This window comes from Vidua chalybeata, chromosome 3 (assembly GCF_026979565.1).
Source record: "Vidua chalybeata isolate OUT-0048 chromosome 3, bVidCha1 merged haplotype, whole genome shotgun sequence".
NCBI classification, from domain to species: domain Eukaryota; kingdom Metazoa; phylum Chordata; class Aves; order Passeriformes; family Viduidae; genus Vidua; species Vidua chalybeata.
The window spans coordinates 4,738,467-4,760,792 of record NC_071532.1 but is presented as its reverse complement, the minus strand read 5'-3'; the positions used below and the strand labels follow the sequence as shown (position 1 = coordinate 4,760,792).

General features: G+C 49.2%; 1 protein-coding gene across 5 annotated transcripts in view; it reads left to right on the top strand.

The window, feature by feature from the left end:
- Window positions 1–10,415, top strand: part of SERTAD2 (SERTA domain containing 2) — a 75,438-nt gene extending 65,023 nt beyond the window's left edge. For 3 of the 5 annotated variants that reach the window (XM_053938677.1, XM_053938676.1, XM_053938678.1), the window contains one exon: window positions 8,657–10,415. In XM_053938677.1, coding sequence (XP_053794652.1) covers window positions 8,661–9,608 — 948 coding nt within the window. In that variant the 5' untranslated portion in view covers window positions 8,657–8,660 and the 3' untranslated portion in view covers window positions 9,609–10,415. Of the gene's footprint in view, window positions 1–3,667; window positions 3,716–8,656 lie in introns of those variants that run through there. The other 2 variants (XM_053938680.1, XM_053938679.1) reach the window with 2 other exon arrangements.
- The last annotated feature ends 11,911 nt before the right edge of the window (window positions 10,416–22,326 follow it).

Here is a 22,326-nt window from a genome sequence, read left to right as displayed (position 1 = left end):
TCTGGCCCAGTGCTATGCCCGGTTTGCTTTACTGCAGCTCTGATTTCCTGCTGCCGATGCCCAGGTGTGTAAAGCAGCTCCTGGTCCTTCAGCAGAGTGCTGAGCCCGTGTGTTCACAGCACATTTCACACTTGGCAGGCCTGACTGCTTCCTTAACACTGCCACACGCAGATCCAAATTTCAAAACAGCCTCAGCCTGGCTCTTTTTGGTGGCTCTTTGAAGCACAGAGCCCAGCTAAACTGAACCCCAGGGAGAAGGCTCCTGGTGGTGGCTACTGTTGTGAGTAGACCGTGTGTGCAGCCATCCTGGGAAAGGATGTAAAGGAGATTTGGCACAGAGGTGACCTGAGATAAGGGCAGCTTTGCCATCTTCTGGAAAATCTCTGTCCCCTCAGTAGGGAGCCCTAACAAAGCATCTCCTGGTAGTGGGAAGAGGGGACAGCTCCACCCTGATCTGGCTCAGAGCAGGTGGTTGGTGGTCAGCAGGGCCATGTCTGCACCAGGCCTGTGAAGGGCTGTGGCAGGGTTGGCAGTCGTGGACTTCCTAAAGCTACCAGTTAAGGACGAGACCAAAAAAGGGCAGGCTGGGGGCTTGTTTGCATCTTCTGGGCACTGTTTTATAAGGAAGCACATGGGAAGGCCTGTCTGAAGCAGAAGGATGTGGATTGACATTTTGGTTTTGAGATCTTTGAGACAGAAATTAGTTTCTGCTGGGCAATCCAAACCTGTTCTGTTTTTTTTCCAGTAAAGACAACTGCCTGCCTGTATATGAATATCAAATAAATGTTTTTCAACCCTGGTGTGTTACCCAGGTATATTCTCCCTCTTGCTTTGCACTGAAAAGGAGTTGTCAGAGTTGCTCAGTGCTTTTGCTCTTGCCTTCAGCCTCACAGTGGTTTGCAGTGTGCCTTGCTGGCTTTCCATGCTCAGAACCTGTGTGGTCTTGTCCACCTTCTGGTTCTGCCAGGGCAGTCTTTAATGCTTTAACAAGCTAACAAGTGCTCCTCTGATTTAAACTTGCATTAACTTATGCTACCCTGATAGAATTCCTAATATTATAAACACCCTTAATAACACGGCTATAATCTAGAAAACCTGCTGTCCTTTTTCCAAACAATTACTTAATGAGGCAGTAATTTATTCTAAGCTATATTTATTGGAGCCCATTCCAGCTTTATCAAACGAACTCTGTTTGGATGTGTGCAGTTAGTCAAAAACATTAAAACTGCTCGGCTTCTTCCAGGGGAACATGTTACATTTAGCAAACTGACAGCATTAGAAACTGGTTCCAATTTAATAGAAGCATATGTTTCCTGCAAGGCTTAACACGCTGCAGAGTCAGAGATTGCCTTGGACTGCGGCTTTGCCTTTTTTTAGCGTGGTGAAAAGGAGCTGCAAACTGAAGGCAGAAGTGGAGTTTGTGTTTTTGGCTGTTTTGCAGAGATCCTTCTAGCAGGGCTTCTTCGGAGGGCTGCACGTTTAAGAAACTCTCAAGAAAGTGGTGTGGGCGGTGCACACAGACCTCTCCTCCAAACGCAGTTTCTGATCATGAGCAAACAGCAAGAGCTTGCTTTGCCCTCTGGGCCTCAAATAGTACAGTATGCAACAAGGGAGAGCAGGCAAGGCACGAGGATGGAAACAGTAGGATCAGATTACAGTTTCAAAATATCGCTGGAACACGTTGGCTGGCGTTACACTATTGACTGGCTTTATAATTGCATTGCTTATTTGCTAGGGAAGGCTTCACCTTACTGTCTGATTAACATGGGCACTCCTTCGGGGACCTGGGGACTCCAGGCTCTGAGTACCAAAGGCAAACCCCGTGAGACCTGCACGACTTCAGATGCTTCTCAAATGAGAGTCTGAGCTTCCTCTGCTGTCTCCTGTTTGCCAGAGGTTTCCTTACACAGCCCCTGTTGAAGTTCTACTTAGAATATCCTCTAACAGTCACCCACTATGGTTTTCCTTCTTATTTTGTTTTTAACTGGGGAGGAGAAAAGACCCCTGTCACTCAGCTTGCTAGCTGCTCTTCGCTCAGTCTTCACTCTGGGTGAAGTGCCTAAAGCAGGGGGCTAAAGCTGTGTTTCTGAAGGGAGAGAGAAGCTGCCTTTCTTGCTAAATGCAGGACTGGGGTGCTGAGGAGCTTTACTTGCTTCTCTGTTTCTTCTGGAAGAGCTGAGGTTTACCCATCCACCACAGGAGATGGGGAAGAGTTAGGTCCCTGTAAAATACGTGTGAGAAATACCTGCCACTTAGAGTTACTGCTGGCACTGACAGCCTTGCAGTGAAGGCTTGCAAACATAAAAACAATCCCCTGTACTCTCTGGAAGCAGAGAGCTGCCCAGGAGGCCAATTTTTTTATATACTCTAAAGGAGAGTTTTGTAAGTGCTTATTAAACCTCACTCAGTTTAAAAAAAAAAAAAATAAAAAGGGCAGGCAGAATTAATGTAAAATGTGTCAGGGAAAACAAACCTTGTAAATATGAAATGTCTGAGCACTGGCTCTGGAGAAGACAGAAACCCCTGCACAGCTCCATTCCCTCTACCTCTCTTGGGGGGTTGTGGGATTTGTTTCCTAACCCACATGTGACACGAGACACAGCGTTGGCAGGAGTCCTCTTTAGCCAGGCCACATGGATGCAGCACACTCCAACATGTAAAAAGTGCATCAGATCCCGAGAAAGCAACCTTGTGAGGGGAAAAAAAAAAAAAAAATTAAAATTAAAGAACACTCCCCTCACCCCCCCCTGCTGCTCCACCCCCCCCCATCCGGACTGGTCGGTTCACACCCTGCAGGCCAGCTGCAGCACAGCACAGGCAGCGCGGCCGTGCAGCTCTGCATGGAACAGCCTGTCCCGGCTCCGGGGATGCTGCCGTGCCAGGCTTTAAACACTCCGCTGTCAGCAGATGAAATCCCCAAGGAGGGGCCATTTCCACCGAGCTCTGGCTCTTGCCTCTGAAAGTCCATGTTGGTTATTGCTCCAGCCCTGGAGTTAAACCTCGACACCTGGGCTGCTCAGCTTTCCCCCTTGTTTTGAGCGAGGCTGGGAGAACCTGCCAGGTTTGTACTGGCCTTGCCCTCTGCTTTTCCTTTGTAACTTTGAATGGGAGGAGGGTGCCAGTGCTCTCAGATGTCTGCGCTTCCACCTGCTGGGGCAGGTTTGCTGTGCTTTGCCAGGATCCTGCAGGCCAAGGAGCATCCTTCTGTAGCGGGTGAGCCCATGATCCTGCCCCAAGGTTTCTACAGATGTGTCCTTTCTCTCTCTCTGCTGTGGCCTTGGGGATGTGGAAACAGGACAGGGAGAGAGAGGTTTGCTGCTTTGCCTCCCTAGCTCTAGGGGACAGACACTTTGAAGTTGTGGCGACTGGTTACAAGTTCAGGTGGTCCCTCAGGCTGGGTCCAGCAGCACTGAAATACCTTGCAGCAGCCCAACCTGCCTCTGTTAGGTTCTGATCTCTGGCCCTTGAAGAGTTGAACCCAGTTGGCATAAAAGGCCTTTTTATTTTGATCCTGCAGCTATCTGTGCCAAATCCTCATTCTGCTGAAGTCAGTAACAAAACACCCATTGACTACCATTTGAGCCAGGATACAACCAATGCACCCCTCAAGGATGTGGAGTGAAGGATGGAGGAGAGGAAAATTGTGTTTCATGTGCCAGAAGTGACACAGAAAGCAGTTCCATAATTCACTGGATAGGTTCTCCAAGAAAGCCTGGTGAGGGTCACTTACATCTGAAGTTTGTGAAACTTAAGGGAATGAAGTGTACAAATTCAGTGCTGTCATTGCACTTTGGGGGGCTTCTATGGGGAGCTTTTGTGTTGTGGGGTTTTGTTGGGTTTTTCCATGCACACATGTGAAGTAGCATTTTAATTCCCCCGAGTTGCCTTTTTCTTTCTCTCTCCTTTTTTACCCCCCCCTGTGGTTTTAATTACCTTAAATTTCAGAAAGTAACTGGTCCTGCTTTAAACTCCTCACACAAGCCCTGTGGTTCACACCTGTGTTTCGGTGTTCAGCTGCCTGGAGAGGAATGGCTGCCTGTGGACTCGAGGACTTTGATGCTTTTACCTTTTTGGGCAACGTGGTGTTCGTTCTGAAAGTAACCTCAACTCTAATAAGCTGTTCATGCCCTAGACTGACTGAGAGAGTGGCATAAATCTGTGAGTGGAAATGTGACTTCTTAAAAACCCTTTTCCGCTGTTCCTCTTGGGGTTCAGTTCCTCCTTTTTTTTCCTTCCTGTCTGTCTTGATGAGCAGGGAGGGCCTAGTGGATTGTAAAATTGATTTCCAAGATGAGCTTTCAGTCTTGAGAGTTATTTTAATTGTTAAAAGTATTTGGGAATTAAAATTAAGGGTTATTTTTTGTTATTGAGTGAGCAAAATCACTTTGCCTCTCAGTTTTTACATATCTGGTGCTTTTCTATGCCAAAGTGCTGATTATTAAAGACTTCAGAAAGAGTCTGGTGGTGTCGAAGTGTCCGAAGCACTATCAATAAACACAGGGCTCCTCTCACAATCTACACGTACCTCTGTCCTCGGGAGAGCAAAGGATTCACATCACTGAGTGGGCTCAGAGATGCAGGCATTGCACAAGCTCTTCTGGGTTTAATCCCTGCGGGTTGACTCCAGAGAACCATCCACTCCAGGCTGATTATCTCTTCTACTGAGCCCCAACTACACTTTTTTTCCCAGCTCTGTCTGAAGAGCATGTAGAGCCAATAAAAGGAAGCTAAATGACACACAAATGAGGAAAAAAATATATACTACTTTTGTTTTTCAATTAAGAAAAGACAACTCCCAAACAATGCTAGGGTTTCTCTGGCGCTGAGGCGCGTGCAATCACCCTAAATGGGCAAAAAAAGCAAGTAGATTCTTTCTCAGCAACAATGGTTTAGCTTTTGGTTCTGGGTCTTCCAGAGCTGGAGCCAACTGGTAGATAATATTGGGGAAGATCTCCAAGTAACTTCCCCCGCCTCAATCCCTAGAAAGATGCAGCTTTTACATTGTCTTTCTTCAGCTTTATGGTTCCACATACCTAAGAAAAATTGAAAACTCACTTGCAGACCAAAACCCTGCAGCACCCTTTATTACATCAGCAGCAACAACAACAAAGTCCAGTCCAGTCTCAACTCTCAGCACCCGGCCTCAAAATTGTGTTTAGCAAACGGGTGAAAGTGCAGCAGAAATACATCTGGCTGAGGTTGCTGCTCAGCCAAAATAGATGCATGGAAGACCTTCCATGAATGTTAGCCTTTATCTCTGCCTGCGCAGTGCCACATTTGGATGGGTTGGTGTTGCCTGGCTGCCCTTGTCACAGCTGTATGACTTGGCTGGACAACTCTGGGATGGTGTGGGTTTGTCTCATTTTGTGCTGATCTTTGGTCAAGCTGATCTTTTAAGGTTGGCATTTTAGTTTTCCCAGCAGGAGGTTTGGCTGGAAAGGTTAGGAGCAAAGTTTTGAGGTGAATGGAACAAATCAAACCAGATCAAATGCTGGTATTGTACAGCATCCTTTTTTTTTTTTTTTTAATGTTATTCTCTATCTTAAGACATACGACACTGATCCCCTTAATGCAGGCATGAAACAGGTTGGTTGAAGGAGGGAAGAGATGGTTTGAACTGTAAAGAACAAGCAAGCAACATTGTCTTAAGCTTCGATGGTTAGAAACTATGAAATTCCTTTATGAAGAGCCAGAGAAAGATTGCAAGCCCCCAAAAGCATGTCTGATTTTACCAACTCTATCAGTTGGTCTAAGAAGATATCACCTCCTTGCTTTGCTTGGCATGAGTGAAGTGATTTATGGAAGCTGGAGGAAGATATTCTTTACAATTCCCATTGGCACGCCAGAGGAGAAGGGGATAAAATAAAACTTTATATAGCCGAGAGTCTAGCAGTGCTTATTTGAGCCCTCCCCTTGGTGGAATAAAACCTCCATGCTTAGGCTGATGTCCTGCTTTGGTGCTTTAGGGGTTAAACCCTCTTCAGAGAGTATTACTGGGGAAAAAGGAAACTGAAAGCTGTGCTGAAAAGCTAGTAGGTGAGACTGGGAGTTGCCTGATCTATTTTATCTTTTAAAAGGGCAAGCTCTGAATCAAGCTGCGTGAAGATCGAGTGAGATGCGAAAGCTTGACAGTCACACATACAGGAAATCTTGAATTATCTCTGAGCTTCCTGGAAAATGACGTAGGGAGGTTATCGTAGTATTTACTTAGTGATGATCCCACAGTTCTTACTGATCAGCCTTGAAAATGTGTTCTCTAGCAGCACCTCAGTCTTGGGTGGAATTGGGCTCGGTTGGGTTTGTTGGAATCGCTTGGCAGCGTCACCTGGCAGTGACGAATAACTGAGCACAGGGAACGGAGCCTGGGCTGTTTTCTTTATCATGGGGGAAAAGGTTTGCTTTGTGCAGGGAATGTTTTTATACATTCCTGGCAGAGGCTGACAAACTTCAAACTCTTCCAGTCCCCAAGCCATTTAAAAATGTCTTCTTTAAATAGAGCATTGTGGAAGGAGCCCTGGTATGTCTTTAGGTCAGAGTCTGTCTTTTTTCAGGGGGAGGAGATCGTAGGAAGGGATGGAAAGCTGCTCATCTCCTCCTAACCCCTTGCTGCTTTAAAAACGTGCTGGAATTGGGCAGGGTTTTCAATTCTTGCTAGCTCGGTCCTCCCTTTCTTGCTCATTTCTGTCTGAAGTGAAAGGAAACGTGTCTGCTGTGAACACTGCAATAGCAAAGCCCCCCGCTCGCACCCCAAACCCATGTGAACAGCTCCAGAGTATCCATGGGAGTGACACCAGGGAGCAGAGAAAAGCCAGACTTCGGCAGTAGCGCTGAATTTCAGAGGTTTTGTTCACCCGAGATTCCAGGCGCAGGAATTGCTGGTAGCTGGCCAAGGAGCTTGGATGGCAGCCTACCTGTTCCTCAGCTCTGCTCAGCCTGCTCCCTCCCCCTGCCTTTCTTGTTTTAATTGCATAATATGCTAGAAATTTATCTGGATTTGGGGCTTATTTTTAACCAGAAGAGGCTCGCTTCACCCCATCTGGTTTTGGATTTACCACCCAGCAAATGCTTTTTGAAACTCTTGTAGCACTGAAACCCTGACTCCTTTAGCCCCCTCTTCTGCTTTCCAAGGGTCTCTTTGCTCTTCAGTGTTTGTCAGTCATTTTTGGTGATGTTTAACTACGTTGTCTGTCTGCTGAGCTGGTGTGCAACCATCAAACTGTGCTAGACCTGCCTAGTGCAGTTGTTTTGCAGGCACGAATCCCACTGGGTGGATTGGGAATTGTACGCAAATAAGGAAGGCAAATTTTGTCTCCCAGATGATAGCTGCATAATGTGAGACAGGTCAGGTCTGGGGTAAAAATCTATATGGCTGTTGCAACTTCTTTCTGGATACTTGTGGCTAGAAAGCCTCTTCCACTCCTTCTCCTTCTCCTTCTCCTTCTCCTTCTCCTTCTCCTTCTCCTTCTCCTTCTCCTTCTCCTTCTCCTTCTCCTTCTCCTTCTCCTTCTCCTTCTCCTTCTCCTTCTCCTTCTCCTTCTCCTTCTCCTTCTCCTTCTTTTTTTTTCCCTTTTTTTCCCCTCTTTAAACAAGGCAAACTTCTTCATGCCAGAAGAATCTGTCAAACAGAGGGAGGGATACAGGAATGAACAGGGAGCTCCTTGTGGTCATATTAAAGGAGTGAGTGGGTTAAAGCTCCAGCACCTCGCCACTCTACCTGGGAAAATGAGAGAGCAGTACGTTAGGTCATGCTACTGTCACAGCACAGCAACTCCTTCATTCCTCTGCGTTTGGGGGGATCTTGGTGTCACAAAAATAATGGTGACAAAATGAGGTTGGGACTGTGCTGTGTAGAGGAGCATTTCCAGGCGCTCTGAAACATCCTGGAAGAGATGGCACTGGGGACTGAACTGCCCTACTTAATCTTAGCTCAGAAATAATTTATAATGCAGGGCAAGTTTGGTGAAATCCCCTTTGTATCCTTCAAAATCTGCCGTCCGACCAGCAGCAGAGCATAGTGCAGAGAGTGGTCTTGGGGATTAGACTAAAAGACTTGACAGATCGTCTTCTTCATCTGTAATTTATCTAATTCTGAGTATAATAACTGCATTTCCTGCTCTAGTAGTTTAGTCCTTAGGCGATCAGCTAAATAAACCCATATGTGTATATCCTGCTGTACCAAAGGGCTGGATCTGCCAACCTCACTGGGGAAGTTTCTCTCAACACACAATTGCTTGAGCCTCACTTCCCTTCCCCCGTGAACACAGTTTTGAATTAAAAGAGGAAATTCATTGTGAGAACTTCGGTGCTTTACATTTGTATTCCCAGGCATGGCACTGCCTCAGCCAGGGAATGTAAGGAAACGTTCAGTACAGTGCCTGTGGCTTTGTGCTGCTATGGACAGGTATTTGCTTTAATGAAAGGAAGGGGAAATTTGCTGCCAAGCATGCCAGATCTTGAGTATTATAGATGCTGTCTGAATTCCTGCTTGGAATTTACCAGCACGGCCATGCCTAAACATGGATGGACCAGAGCCCTGCACCCGTTAGGGTGGCTGCTGCGTGCTCATCACGCTGCTCTGGGCCAAGGCCGAGTTACTGATGGGGAGAGATGTGCACCTGCCTTGCTGCCTTCATCAGTCTGCTCTCTTCCCTTGCAGATATATGTTGGGGAAAGGAGGAAAGCGGAAGTTTGACGAGCATGAAGATGGGTTGGAAGGCAAAGTGGTGTCTCCCACTGACGGTCCCTCTAAGGTGTCTTACACCTTACAGCGTCAGACTATCTTCAACATTTCCCTTATGAAACTTTATAACCACAGGCCATTAACCGAGCCAAGCTTGCAAAAGACAGTTTTAATTAACAACATGTTGAGGCGAATCCAGGAAGAACTCAAACAAGAAGGCAGCTTGAGGCCCATGTTTGTGGCCGCTTCGCAGCCTGCCGACCCTCTCAGCGACAACTTCCGCGAGGCGCAGCCGGCGTTCAGCCACCTGGCCTCGCCGCCCCTGCTCCCCGCCGACTTGGTAAGCACTATGCCCCTGGAGTCCTGCCTCACCCCGGCCTCTTTGCTCGAGGACGACACTTTTTGCACTTCCCCGGCTGTCCAGCACGACGGTCCGACGAAGCCGCCACCTCCTGCTCTCCAGCCAGTAAAGGACAGCTTCTCCTCAGCCTTGGACGAAATCGAGGAGCTTTGTCCAGCACCTACCTCCGCAGAGGCAGTAGCAGCTGAACCAGCCGCCGGCGACTCTAAAGCCCAGCCCAGCGAGTCCAACATCATCCACAAGCCCGAGGGCCTCCCGGAGAGCAGAACGGCTGAATCCAAACTCATGGACCCCCTGCCTGGCAACTTTGAGATAACAGCTTCCACAGGTTTCCTCACAGACTTGACCCTGGATGACATTCTGTTCGCTGACATTGATACGTCCATGTATGATTTTGACCCCTGCACGTCTGCCACGGGGGCTGCCTCAAAAATGGCTCCTGTCTCAGCAGATGAGCTCCTAAAAACTCTCGCTCCGTACAGCAGTCAACCAGTAACTCCAAATCAGCCTTTCAAAATGGATCTCACAGAACTGGATCACATCATGGAGGTGCTTGTTGGGTCTTAAAAATATTAGAAATATAGCAACTTTTGTTTTGTCTTTTTTTCTTTTTCTTTTTTTTTTTTTTTTTTTAATTTTAATTTTAAGTACCAGTATATACACTTGGTAGTATTTCCATAGTCCCTCCCAGCCCCGATTCACAGCACTGTGCATGCATCCTTGCTTGCCTTTTTTGAAAAGAAAAGGATCACACTAGTTTTTGCTTCGAGCAGAGTTGGAGTGCCTTCATCCATGTATGACCACTTCTAATGTATTTTTTTTAAGTGGTTCCTCAAGGAAGACCGAATATCCTGGTATAGGAAAGAATATGTATTGTAGACAATGTTATGTTATAAAAAAAAAAAAGAAAAAAGGAAAAAAAAAAAGGTAAAAGCTAAGCACAAGGATTATGTTGGGGAAAGCTGTAAATTGCATGTGCATACTTGTCTATTTTTTCTATAAGTTTTATTGCAAGAGGTAAAAAATTTTATTATTTAGATAATCTCAATACCATTTTAGCCCTGTATAGGTTGACTTTAGCAATTCAGCCTTTTGGAGGCATTAACCTGCTCCTCTTTAAGTGTTGCATTTACATGGCTGTTTAGAAACTGCTGCCCAAATTTATTTTATATTTTTGTACAGATTCTGCAGTTTATGGTATTGTTTTTTCTAAAAACAAATGCTGTTTATACACACAAAAAAAAATAGCTATTTTGATAGGATTTGCTCACATAGTTCCTGCATAATTCAGATGTACAAGAACCACTTGTACTTTTATACAGAGTTGTAATGTTTTATATGTGTATGGTGCAAAGAGAAAATTGGATCAAATAAGCCTGCAGTCGGTTTCCCTGAATGCAAACAAACAAACAAACAAAAAAAAAGTGCTTTAAGAAAGGGCTGGGAGCTGCTTCTGCCGGAGTTTCACAAGTGTTTGCTCCCTGCTGTACCCACTGCGCACTACTGTGATTCCTGAAACTTAGAGCCATGTCCTTTTCCAACACGTATGTGAAGCAGTTGGCAGGAAACAGTTGTGGAACTTCACCCCCGGAGGTCCTGAGCGCTGCCGTGCCCGCAGCTCCCGCCCCGCGGCCGGGCGCTGCCCCCGAGCCTGCCCTGCCCTGCCAGGCCCCCATCCCGCCTGACGTGGAGCCTTAACCCGGCGGAGATCGGCACCTCCTCGCCCGGAGCTCCTGGGAATGGTGTGCAGGGGAGCGCCGTGCCCGGAGCCCGCCGAGAGCCCGGGGCATCTCCCCGACAGAGCCCACCGAGAGCCCGGGGCATCACCCTCCAGCCGCCCGGGGCATCTCCCTGACTGACGGGCACGGGCAGAGAGCAGGGCTGGGAGTGTCCGCTCGCCCTTTCTTGGAGCATTTCTCCTCCCCTCTCCCACCTCACTGTGCTAAGTGCTGAAAAAGGCAGCTTCAGTATTACTGCAGTGAAGCTCATCTCGTACCTGCACTGGATGGACTCGCTTTGCTATCCGTTGCTGTCGAAACTGGAGCCAGTCGTGCGACATCACTTGGCATCTCGTACAGAGTTGGGTTCTTGTATCAACTGTGTTACCTGCTTTACACTTTATAGACCCGTTTTACAAGGAATATACAGACACAGCTTTCTATGCATGGTCCCCTTCCCCCGTAACACCCGAGGAGTCTTCTTACTGCACCAATAGCTATTTTTATTTTTCTTCCCTAAGTTCGTTGTGGTGTACATTTAATTTAAAAAGAAAAAAAACGTTTGCAATGTATCATGCCTATTGCTGAAGTTGCTATGGCATTTTAGTTTTCCAATGGTACTTTAGTTGTCGAGTGCCGGTTACAACCTATATTGTTGACATGCCTATGGCTTCTTTAGGAATAACTTTTATATTTATTTAAGAAATTTTAAATTATGTTTTACGTCATTTGGCAATATTCAGTCAATTCTGCTCCCTTCTTGTCATGGATGAAATTGGGTCTTGCCTGCCTTTTGAGGAGGCGGCTTTTTATAAATTGGCACTTTAAAACAGGCCATATATATTTATTAGTGTATAGATAGATGTAACATAGATATGCACACAGACACACGATGAGAGCAAATACATTTTTGCAATGAAGGAACTCCTAATGGAAATGAAATGCATCATGTACAGCTGCGAAAGGCGCTTCTGGCTCCCAGTTCATCTGTCAGGGAGAGACGGGGCTGGGGGAGGAGGGGGGCACTGGCCCAGGGGGGCGGGTTTGCTTTCTTCTTTTTCCCAGGCTGAACTCTGTGAAGCACTGGGGTGCTGATGGATTTGCAGTCATTACACAGACTAAAGACAAAGGAAGTTATTGCTTCAAACGGAGAACCATTGACCAAGTGTAGCTTTAGGGACCAGGGGAAGGGAGGGCGGGGAGGGAGGGGACAGCTCCTTGTTCCACAGCAGTCCTCGGCCCTTGCAGGAGATCCCAGAGCCTTTCTGTCCCTGCACCTCGAGTACCTGGGAACACAGTCCTGAACAAACCTGGAACAGCACCAGGCTCACACAGCAGCTTGCTAGGTGCTTGCCTTACCATGGCTAAAAACTGATTTTCAGGATGCTGGAGCCGCCTGTCTTTTGGGATTACTTAAGTATTTACACCTGCAGAAATACCACCTGCTAGGCAAAAGCTCCCATCAGTGCCCTTCTCAGAGACCTGTGCTGTTAAGGGGAGTCAGCTGAAGTTTTTGTACCCAGAGAGCAGGAGCCAAGCTCTAAATCCAGTTTGCCACTCAGGCAGTGTCTGTGGCTCCTTGGTGCTGAAGCACATGTCCTGGGGCAGAATCCCTCCAGGAATCCCACAGGACAAAAACCTACTTGATTTGTGGGACTCAGCAGAAGGTTGGGAAGGCTGGTGCAGGCCTGGTTGGAAGGGCTGAGCTGTGGCTTTCCCCCTGCACAGTCACTGACTCTCTAGCTGGGCCTGTGCTGTGGTCCCAACAGCAGCCAAGCATGGAATTTCTCTGAGACCTACACCAGGGATGGAGATTGACATTAACGTGCAATGAAGTGACAAGATGGGAGCAGAATAAGAGGGCTTTGGATTTGAAGTGATTTTTTTTTTCTTAAATTATTTATTCTTTTTTTTTTTCTTCTGTAAATATATTTATTTTATTGTGAAGCTAACAACATCTGGATTGTAACATGTACAGAATGTATGGTAGGAATGTATCCTCTTGTAGGAATGTAAATCTGTATGAAAAAGGGTATGGGAGCCAGATTCAGAAAGAATTAATTGAGTTCCAGTCAGGATATGCATGGATCACAGGATTATATTTTCCCTATACTCTTTTTCTAATATGGGTCTGGTTGTTTGAAATATGCAAAAAAAGGTATGGAGGAGGGACAGGGTTATGTTCAAAATTAGTCCTAATCAGGCTCCTACCCCCCACTGGCTGCTTGAGAGGGGCCTCCCTTGGCACGCTCCTGGAATCTGCCACTGAAGGCAGGAGCAAAAGCAGTCCTCTCCATCCTGCTGGCCTGGGAAAGGTTTAGAAAATACTTTTTTTTTTTTCCCCTTATATTTTTTTAAACACGCATGGGAGGCCCAGCAGAATTCCCTGGGGCCGGACACCCGTAGAAGGGGGCTGGATGTTCCCTCCGGCCCCAGGAGTTGTGCCAGAGCCACGTCCTTGCCCGGAGGTGCGGCCGGGACGTCCCGTAGAGCCCAAAGCCCCGGCTCTGTGCCCGCCCAGCCGGGGCCGGGGCTCCGCAGTCCCTCCGGAGCCCGGCGGGTCCCCAGCGCCCTGGGAGCAAAGGAAGTGGAGCTTCCCTGTGGGAGAGAGCGGCTTCGCAGCGCCGTCTGTCCGGGCATCCCTCCGGCACCGCCCGCAGCCGGCTGGGAGAGAGAGCAACGCCGCCAAGGCACCGCCTGCAGCAATCACCGTCAGCAGCAACTCGGACCTTGGGCAAGGTAATTCGGTTTTTCCTCAACGCCGTCTGGTAAGAGCCTGGGTTATTTAAAAACTGATAATTCTGAATCCAAAGTTTACACTTTGTTAAATTGAGTATATAGCAATGGGTCCTGTCTGACAAATGGTTTAATTCATTCTGGCATGTTTTGAACATTTTATTCTTGTTACAGGGTTTCTTTTGGTTTGGTTTTGTTCTTTTTTTTTTTTTTTTTCTCCCCCAACCCCCAATCAGGCTTCAGTATCCTGCTTCTGTGCAAGTTGCTTTCAATATTCTATTAATTAATGAGACTGAACATTTAAAAATAAATTAGTTATTTTTAAGCACTTTTTTCTTTTTCTGAAAATAAGCCTAATGCAAGTTCTGGAACCTCTTTGAAAACACAAATTGCAGATAAAATCCCAGCCTCAACTCCTATCTAGTTCTGAGCGTATTCCATACTAGTGCCTGCAAAGGCCAAGATTCTGGAAAAGGTGTAAATAGTGTGACATGTTCAGTGCATGGTTGTTTGAACAGGGCTTGTTATTGTCAAAAAAAAAAAAAAAAAAAAAAAAAAAAAAAAAAAAAAAAAAAAAAGAAAAAAAAAGAAAAAAAGGCTGTATTTCCCCTTCCCCTCCCACAGACCTTAGAGCTGTGCCTTTTCTATGCAATATTACAGACATCTGAAACCAGATTACTGTATTCACATGTAGGTATGGGCTGTAATCAAAAAAAAAACAATTGGACAAATGTACATGGAAATGAGCAGTCTTACTTTTGTAGTTTTATATTATACAATAAACAATTAAAATAAATTCCGGCTCTGTTCTTTCTCTCCACGAAAGAGGACGGTCAGGGGAAGACAAGACCCCATGAGGGCTGCAGGAAGAGGGGGTGGGAGGTGTTCACCCGCGGGAGGTGGCAAGGGACAGGGGAGGGACAGCCCGGTCTGAGCCCGCTCCACCTGACACAACAAGAGAAACATCGCCGTGTGCGAGGCCTCTTCCTGCTGTGAGGCTTTTGTCCTCCGCAGCACAGAGAGGTGCCCGTGGTGGCCGTTCCTGGACGACGTGTGCCGAGGGATGCTCGGGGCTGTCAGCGGCTTCCCAGGGAGCGGCCAGGCCAGCCCGGAGCGGGACCTGCCCCGCTGCTAACGCGCGTCCTTCAGGCCATCAAATCCCAGCGGGAAACATCCGATACCTTCATGCAGCGCTTGGTTTATCAGTGCCCTCCTCCCCTCCCCACTCCTCCAGGTGCCTGCTGTTTGCTTGCAGGGCCAGCCAGGAGGGAGATCTCGCCGCTGCCTTTGGCTCCCTCCAGCCTTTTGTGGCCGTGGCTGCGCAGCCCCGGAGCGCCCTGGGCTGGCCCGGCTGCGGCGCTCAGCTCATGAGTCACCCCCTGCGCACGCCTCGCCCGGCCTCCCACACCCACGGGAGCACGCCTGCTCCATTTTGGATTTCCAGAGAGCCAGGAGCCGGCGGGGAAAGCAGCGAGCTGTCCCCGTCCCGACGTGCCGCACGCAGCACCCCGGCTGCGGGCAGCTGGCTCGTGTTCCGGCGCAGCAGCTGCAGCCCGGGGACAAATGGCTGCGGGGACACGGGGCGCCAGAAAAGCAAAGAAAGGAGAAGTGGGAGAATGAAAGGCGGCCCCGGGATTGGATTTCTGTCTGCTCAGCAAGCGCAGGGGTGGAAGCGCAGCCGGGGCTGAGCGCGAACCCTTCCCCGGAGGCTCGGCTGCCACCCGCGCTCCGCGGGATCAGCTCCCGTGCGGACACGGCCAGGTGCTGTGCGCTCATCCGAGGCAGGGCCGGCGGAGATGCCGCTGTTGCACTCCCAAAGCTGCCCCGGTTTTGTTGCCGCCTACCTTTTAAGAGTTTATTTGCTCACTTGTGACTTGTCAGTGAGAGCTGCCTCCAGCGCACAACACCCAGGCTCCGCACAGAGCCCTTCTTCCCCCTCCTGAGGTGAGCAGCTTCCCACCCGCTCCAGCCCCCCAAGTTCCCACCTCAGCGAGGGCAAACCATTGCTCTGGGCGTTTAAGGCGGGGTACATGTGCGGGGAGCTGCATCTCCCCTCAGGGTCTGCCCCGACCCGCGGGCAGCTCCGGGCATTTGCCCGCAGGCAGCCCTTGCTCCGAGCCCGCCGTGCGGGGAGCAGCAGGAAGGGAGAAGCGGGCTGGAGCTCGGCGCGGGCTGGATGAGGCTCAGGTCCGAGGTACCTCACACCACCACCACAGCGGAGCGAGGCACTTACCCTGTTTCTCGAGGTGACAGGGCTCTGGGGTGCCCTGGGGACCGAAGGACACTCCCTCCCTCCCTCGGGTGGTGCCAGTGTGCCCCAGGAGCGGCGTTTCCAGGCAGAGCAGGCACCACAGCCCAGGGCAGTGGCTCGTTTCAGCAGCATCGGCCCAAGTCTGCATTCAGCTCTGCAGATGCTGGGTAGCACGAGTCAGGGCAGCGACTCCATGGCTAGCAAGAGCCACACCAAGCTCCTCTCTGGGCCCGAGTAAGTGGAGGATCAGGGAGCTGAGGCCACCAGCTTTCAGGGACATTGCTCAAGTATATGCTGTGTGGGCAGAAAGACAAACACGGCACTGAGGCAAGGAGGGGACAGCAAAAGTGCCCTTGTGCACCATGCTGCTGGTGGCCTCACCCAGGAGGGGTAACACTCCCTGCCTCCAACCTGCACATCCATGTGGGACACGTGTTCCTCCAGCACTGGCATTAGGAGCCAGTCCCGCTCACGCAGCACAGCAGCTTCCCTGGACCACACACATCTCGTACTCACCAGAGGAAACACAGCAGGGAAAAATCATTGGAGAAAGAAATCCCCTCCTGCCACAGGCAGTGCTTCGTAGAGCTGCTGTGAACCGCAGCAAACCCATCAGCTGAGACAGGTCTGCTGGGATGCTGGCTCCACGGCTGAGCTGTGCAAGGAGCTGCTTCTCCTGGCTCCCCCTGCCCCTTTCCACCCCACCCCTCTCCTCTGGGCTCCTTGCCCCCTGCTCCCAGTCAGCCCCGGGTCCCATTTGTCTCCATCACTGGTGGCTGCAGGCTCCTCTCCCCGCCTGGTCCTTGCATACATCATCTGCCTCCTCTCCTGGCAGCTCCCTCCTTCCACAGCTCCCCTCCCTTTTGAAGAAACTGCCTTAGCAACTGGCAGCAGGCCAGCAAGATCATGGGTTTTCCCTCCCACCTTTCCTTCTCCTCCAAAGAATGAGGTGGCCAGGGAGGGGGAAGGAGCTGTAAGGCCTCATGTGCAGCAGCCCCAGGGGTTCTGCATGTGCCAGTGGGCTGGGCACACCTACTGACTTCCACATCTCATCCTCCAGCACTCCAGGTGTGCCAGGTGCTCTGGGGTCAGGAGCAAGGAGGGTTTCTTTTAGTCCTCAGCCTCTCTTTCTTTTTCAGCCAACATGTCCCCAAAAACCAGCTGATTCCTCCCCAACCATCTCCAGATCTAGAGACCTGTCAGGGGAAGGCACAGAAGGAACAGCTTCCAAATAGCCCATTTCTGCAAGGACTTCCTTCCATTCTTTTGGCCCTGCCTTCCCCACCTCATTCTACTCTGCCTGGACTATTTCCTCTCCTGTTTCCTGTCCTTTTCCCCCTGTTCACTGGGCTTCCTTCCCCTCGCCCTGTTCCTCCCCTTGCTTTCTCTCCTTCATGCAGTTTGGCCTTCAGTACTTTCCTGGTATGAGCAGGGATGTCATGGATTGTGAGCTTGTGCCAAGCTCTGCATTTATTAGAGAGGGGGAGGAAAAAGAGAAACAAAAAGCCTCAACACCTGGAAGCTTGCTAGAAGACAATACTCAGGTAGGGTAACATTGCTCTTGCATTGTCTGCATGGAGGAAGGATTATTTGGGCTGCTCCAAAGGGACTTTACTGCCTGGCTTGCAACCCTTTGGCAGAGCTAATTTGGACAGCCTGCTCCTTCATGGGGGGGGGGGGGGGGGGTCTGCTGGGGTGGGAGGCAGAGAGGGATAAAACCCCTTTCCCCCTGCCCTGATAGCAGAAAAGGCAGCTACCACCACTCTTTCCCTGCCTGCCTGGGGTTAATATCGTGGCAGCCAAAGTGGCACCTTACTTCAAACAAAGGTTTCCACCTAAATTCTTCAAAAGTGTCACACAAAGTGGTCTGCATTTCTTGCCCTCCCTGCTGCTTGGTGGGAAAACTTGGTGAAGCAGATCTGCCCAGTATAACCTTAATTAAGGGATGTGAGGGGGAAAGTAGGAGACCCCACTGGGAAAATCCAGAGGGGCCACAAACCCAGGGGCTGTGGATGAGGGGGGCTTTGAGTGCTGACTGGTTTGGCAGCAGCATTTTCATGTGAGGCTGGCTCAGGACACAAGCAGAAGGGGGGCTCCATTTCCAGCCAGTTTAAAGCCCAGCCCTCTGCTCCTGCACCTCTTTCTCCAGCCAGAAGTGCAAAGAAGCTGCTTCTGCCACCCTGAGTGGGACTGAGGATCACTTCAGCCACTGTCTTCTCTAGGCTCAAGTTAATGCTCCATTTCCAGGGATGAGGAGCACCTGTTCTCAATTTGGAGAACATCTCTCCTGAATGTAACTCAGTTTTTAAAGCACTGGAGCATCCTACCTCCCTTTGGTGGCTGTGGGGACACAGCTTCAGGCCACACCAGGGTCTGAGGAAGGTCTGGTGAGCTGAGCTGCCAGACTTTGGCTTTCACTGGATGAAAGCAAGAGCAGAGTCTGGGCCCAGATCATATTCCCAGGAGGAAATGTGTACAATAGGAAGCAGCAGTGATGCTCAAAAACCACACAGGGGCTGGCCAGTGCAGCCCAGAGGCAATCCAGCTCCAGCAGCAAGACTTGGTCCCAGCTGTGCAGCTTCCATCCAGGGAAAGGCTTGGGGGTCAGGAGAGGAGCAGCTCAGCTCCAGGATGGGAAAAGCTTTTCGGGGTTACCTGTGGATCCACGTGGTCTCTGCACACAGCAGCTGCTCTGTCTCCAACCTTTGGATGCTGTGACACAGGGACATCACGGGCACAGCCCTGGGCTGGCTGAGCTGGCTGTGCTCCAGCAGTGTCACCTCACATTCCTTGGAGCAGCCCCTCCTGCTGAGGAACCTCGGAGCACTCAGACTCACAGCCAGGGAGGGAGAACTGGACTGTGCTGCCCTGGGAGCCAGCCTGCTCCCACCTTGGAAAGGAAAAGGATTCAGGGCAACAATAGGGCAGGGAAGAGCTGAGCTTGCAGTTTGTTCTTTTTGCCCTCTCAGATGCAGCTCTGGCAGACATGATGGTGGCAGCAAGGCCAGCCCTGTTTGGATGACACCCCGAAGACACACAGAAACAGAAACAAACAGAGCAGAATTTCTAAGCAGAGTTCAAAACACCCCCTCCATCCCTCTCCTGCTACAGATGACTCCCCAAACACGGTGTGGCCTCACTGGTCTCATGGCTTATTACTTCCTACAAGCTGAATTCTGGATGGTTTCCTTTATCCAGCCCAAGTGAAGAACTCTGATGCAACAACAACAACAACATTAAATCACCTCATCACCTCTGCCACCCAATTTGGGTTATTAAAAAGCCTTGACTTAGTGGGTTAGGGATCACCAGCACACCCAGAATCTAAGCAGAGAGGAGCACAATGATTTGTACACCCGTGCTGTGTCACAGGGGCTCTGGGGACAGGAGCCACAGCACAGCCCCAAAACCAGACACTGCAGGAGCAAAGCAAGGGCCAAAAACGTGCCCAGTGAATCATCCACTACGAATTGGTTCAACCAGTCTGGAGTCCCACACACCAAAGCAAGGACAACCCAGGACTGTGTCATCCCAGGCAAAGGAGTGGGGGAAAAAGGGAGAGAAACACGCTGGGCAGGAGGGACGACTCTTCGATGTGGCCCTGGGGATGAGCCTGGAAAGGTGGCAAGTCCCAGCTTGCTCCCTCCTGCCAGAAACTCCTATTCCTGCCTCCCCTCCCACGCCCTGTGCTCCTGAGGTGACCTTCCTCCCAGCTCAGCCACCACGCAGCCGCTCCCAGGCAGGTCCCCGTGGGGAGCAGAGGGGATGAGGTGAACAATGCTGGGGAAGGAGAAGGGCTCCAAGGGCTTGGGACCTGCCAAACAAAAGCATCCCTTAGAAGGGATGGGAGGAAAACCAACCTTCCCACAGGCTGCTCCTGGGGGATAGCAAATCCACGTGGCTCTGACTAACTTCATTTCACACCTGGACCTGGGGCAGGGTAAGTGCTCTCCCAAGTTGTGGATGAAAAAGATGTAATTTAAAAATAAAGAGTAGTCCAAGACATCCTAGCCTGGCTGGTGCTCGCCAGGCTCAGAGCAGGCACGGTGGCTCCAGCCTGCCCAGCACCCCTGCCCAGGCAAAACCAGTTTTGGCACCAGCTCTGGGTGCCAGAACGTGCCCAGCTGGCTGGGAAGGGCTCCCTGGGACAGTGGCACCAAGGGAAAACTGCAGCCTCAGGAACACACACACCGAGCCTGTTCTCTTGTGCTGCTCTAAATGCCTCTCTGCTTCAAGGGAGAGGCATCAAGATTTAAGCCTAAATTAAGATTTAAGATAAACAGTAGGAACAAACCCATTTGGCCCAGCTCCTTCCTCTCCAGCAGACTTGCAATCTGTACCAGGTGAGCAGGGCCCAACCATTTCTGGTTATGGTGTCTGTTCTAAAGCAACTGATCTAAACTTCAGTGAAGCAGGCAAATCTGGCTCTGTTGTTCCAGAACACCCTGTGCCATCTGTAGATGATTCTTTACACGGAGAGAATGTGCCCTGACAAAAAGAGTTAAACAACCCAATAGCTTCATGTAATATATAATTTATCACCCAGAGTAACCATAAGAAAAGCACATTTTAAATGTGGGGTTTGACTGTGGTTAACCCTGAAATTAGGAACTTTCTTTTCTTGATTACTGCACTCCTCTTTTTGAAGCACAGCTACCCCCAAAGCCGAGCTCAACTCTGCTGCTTTAAACCCAGCTCCTAACCCCTGCTCCCCACACAGCCTTTAGCATCAAACAGGTCCTGCCACTGTACCTTTGGGCCAGCAAAGGCAACACCTGCCACGGAGAAGGAGAGTTAAAAACACTTTGTAAAACACTGCCTCCTTGTTAACCCAAGGGAGAAAACCCAGGCACTCACTCCTGGTTTAGTGTCTCACAGCACCCCGAGCAGCAGAATAATTTACCAACATATAAACGGAGGGCTTAGGGGCAGCTGCACCACATAAACAGTCACGGTGGGGCTCCGAAGTTTCTGTCAGGATATGGGATATAAAGCTGGGTGAATAACTGATTTTTCGGTTCACTGGCAACCCTGAAGAAAGTTTCAAAAGAAAAAAAAAAAAAAATCATTTGGGGTCGACTGAAACAAATGTTTCGCTTTGACTTTTCATCCCCTTTAACAAAAGTTAGCTCTGAAGATCATTCCAAATGAAAAGTTGCTTCAAAGAGGAAAATTTCAAAGCCTTTTATTCAGAAAAGGCTGAAACAAAATAGGTTTGTTTCTCTTCTAGCTAGGAAAAAAAAAAGTGGCAAATCAAAACAACTCGTTTTCATTTTGCCAAAATTTGCCTTTTTTTGCTCAAGATTTTACCCAGCTCCATCACAACCAATTTACACATGCAATAATTTAAAGAGAGACACTAGTGATCCCGATGGAATACAAGTTTGTTTTGTCTTGTTTTTTAAAAAACAAAACAAACAACAACACTGCACAAATGTCCTGAAACTGAAACCCAACAGAAAGTAAGCTCAAAACCACTAAGCTTTTCTTGGCTCGGCTAGAGAATCTTATTAAGACTCTGAATCACAGAGCCACAGATTTGGGATGTTGTGAAAATTAAATTAGTCTTACTTATTATTAGCAAGGCAAGAAAGGAACCAGGAGATTAGGATGCAGCAAGTGGCATTGTGAGCCAACTTTTCAGCGTGTCCCTGCCTTTCTCCTGTAAACCCACAATTAGCGGCGCCCGCGCTGCTCCGTGGTGTTTTTCATCTCGGGATGCAGGTTCCTGACTCTCCCCTCAGCCTAAAGCAAATCCAGGATTTGATGCCACGCCACAGTGAGATTCCCATTTCACTCCCTGCCTTGTTTCATTTGAAGCCTCTGCTTGCCTGTGCTCTGTAGGTGCATCTCACCCTATGGCTGAGAATGTTTAAGATCCAGGGAAAGCAGAGTTAAACCCTTGGGATAGAGAGGAAAGGCACCCATCCATAAGGACTTCCAGAGTGTACAAGTGGGATGGCCTCACCCCCTCCTGTTTGGCCTTTTTCACTGGGAATTTAATATTGGAGTTTGCTGGCTGCTGATGGCTTGGGGGACAGAGGCTGGCCAGCTGGGACAGGAACACTGCCCTACACTGTGGGACCAGAGACAGAGATGGGATTTATCCAGATTTATTCATGCCTTCATTCAGGATTCAGTTGCTTCACATGCCAGGGAAGAAGTGGGAGCAAGGCACTTTGTTTTTCTAACTGCTGTACTTTTAAATTAAGCCAGGCTATAGCACAGCTCTCCTTCGTAATTCACAGCTTCCAGACATCCCACCACACTCCTCAGTAGAAGGAAAGCAAAGAGCAGATATTCCAAATGCCTCACCCAAGACTGGGTTTTAAACAGTAGGAAAAAAAAACCCAAACTGGTTTTCATATGTCATAAAGAGACAAAGACAGGCAGTGGCAGTTTGCTGGAAATTGTTTTAACAGATCACAACTGAAAGTGGCTTTAAACCCACAGAAATCCTTGGAAGGTAAAAAAAAAAACCCATCCGAAGAAGAATTTGGACCATCTCAAATCACCGCTACACTATGAAACTGCAGCCTTCCTAAGGGCAAACTCCAAAGCAATATTTAATGAGCCAATA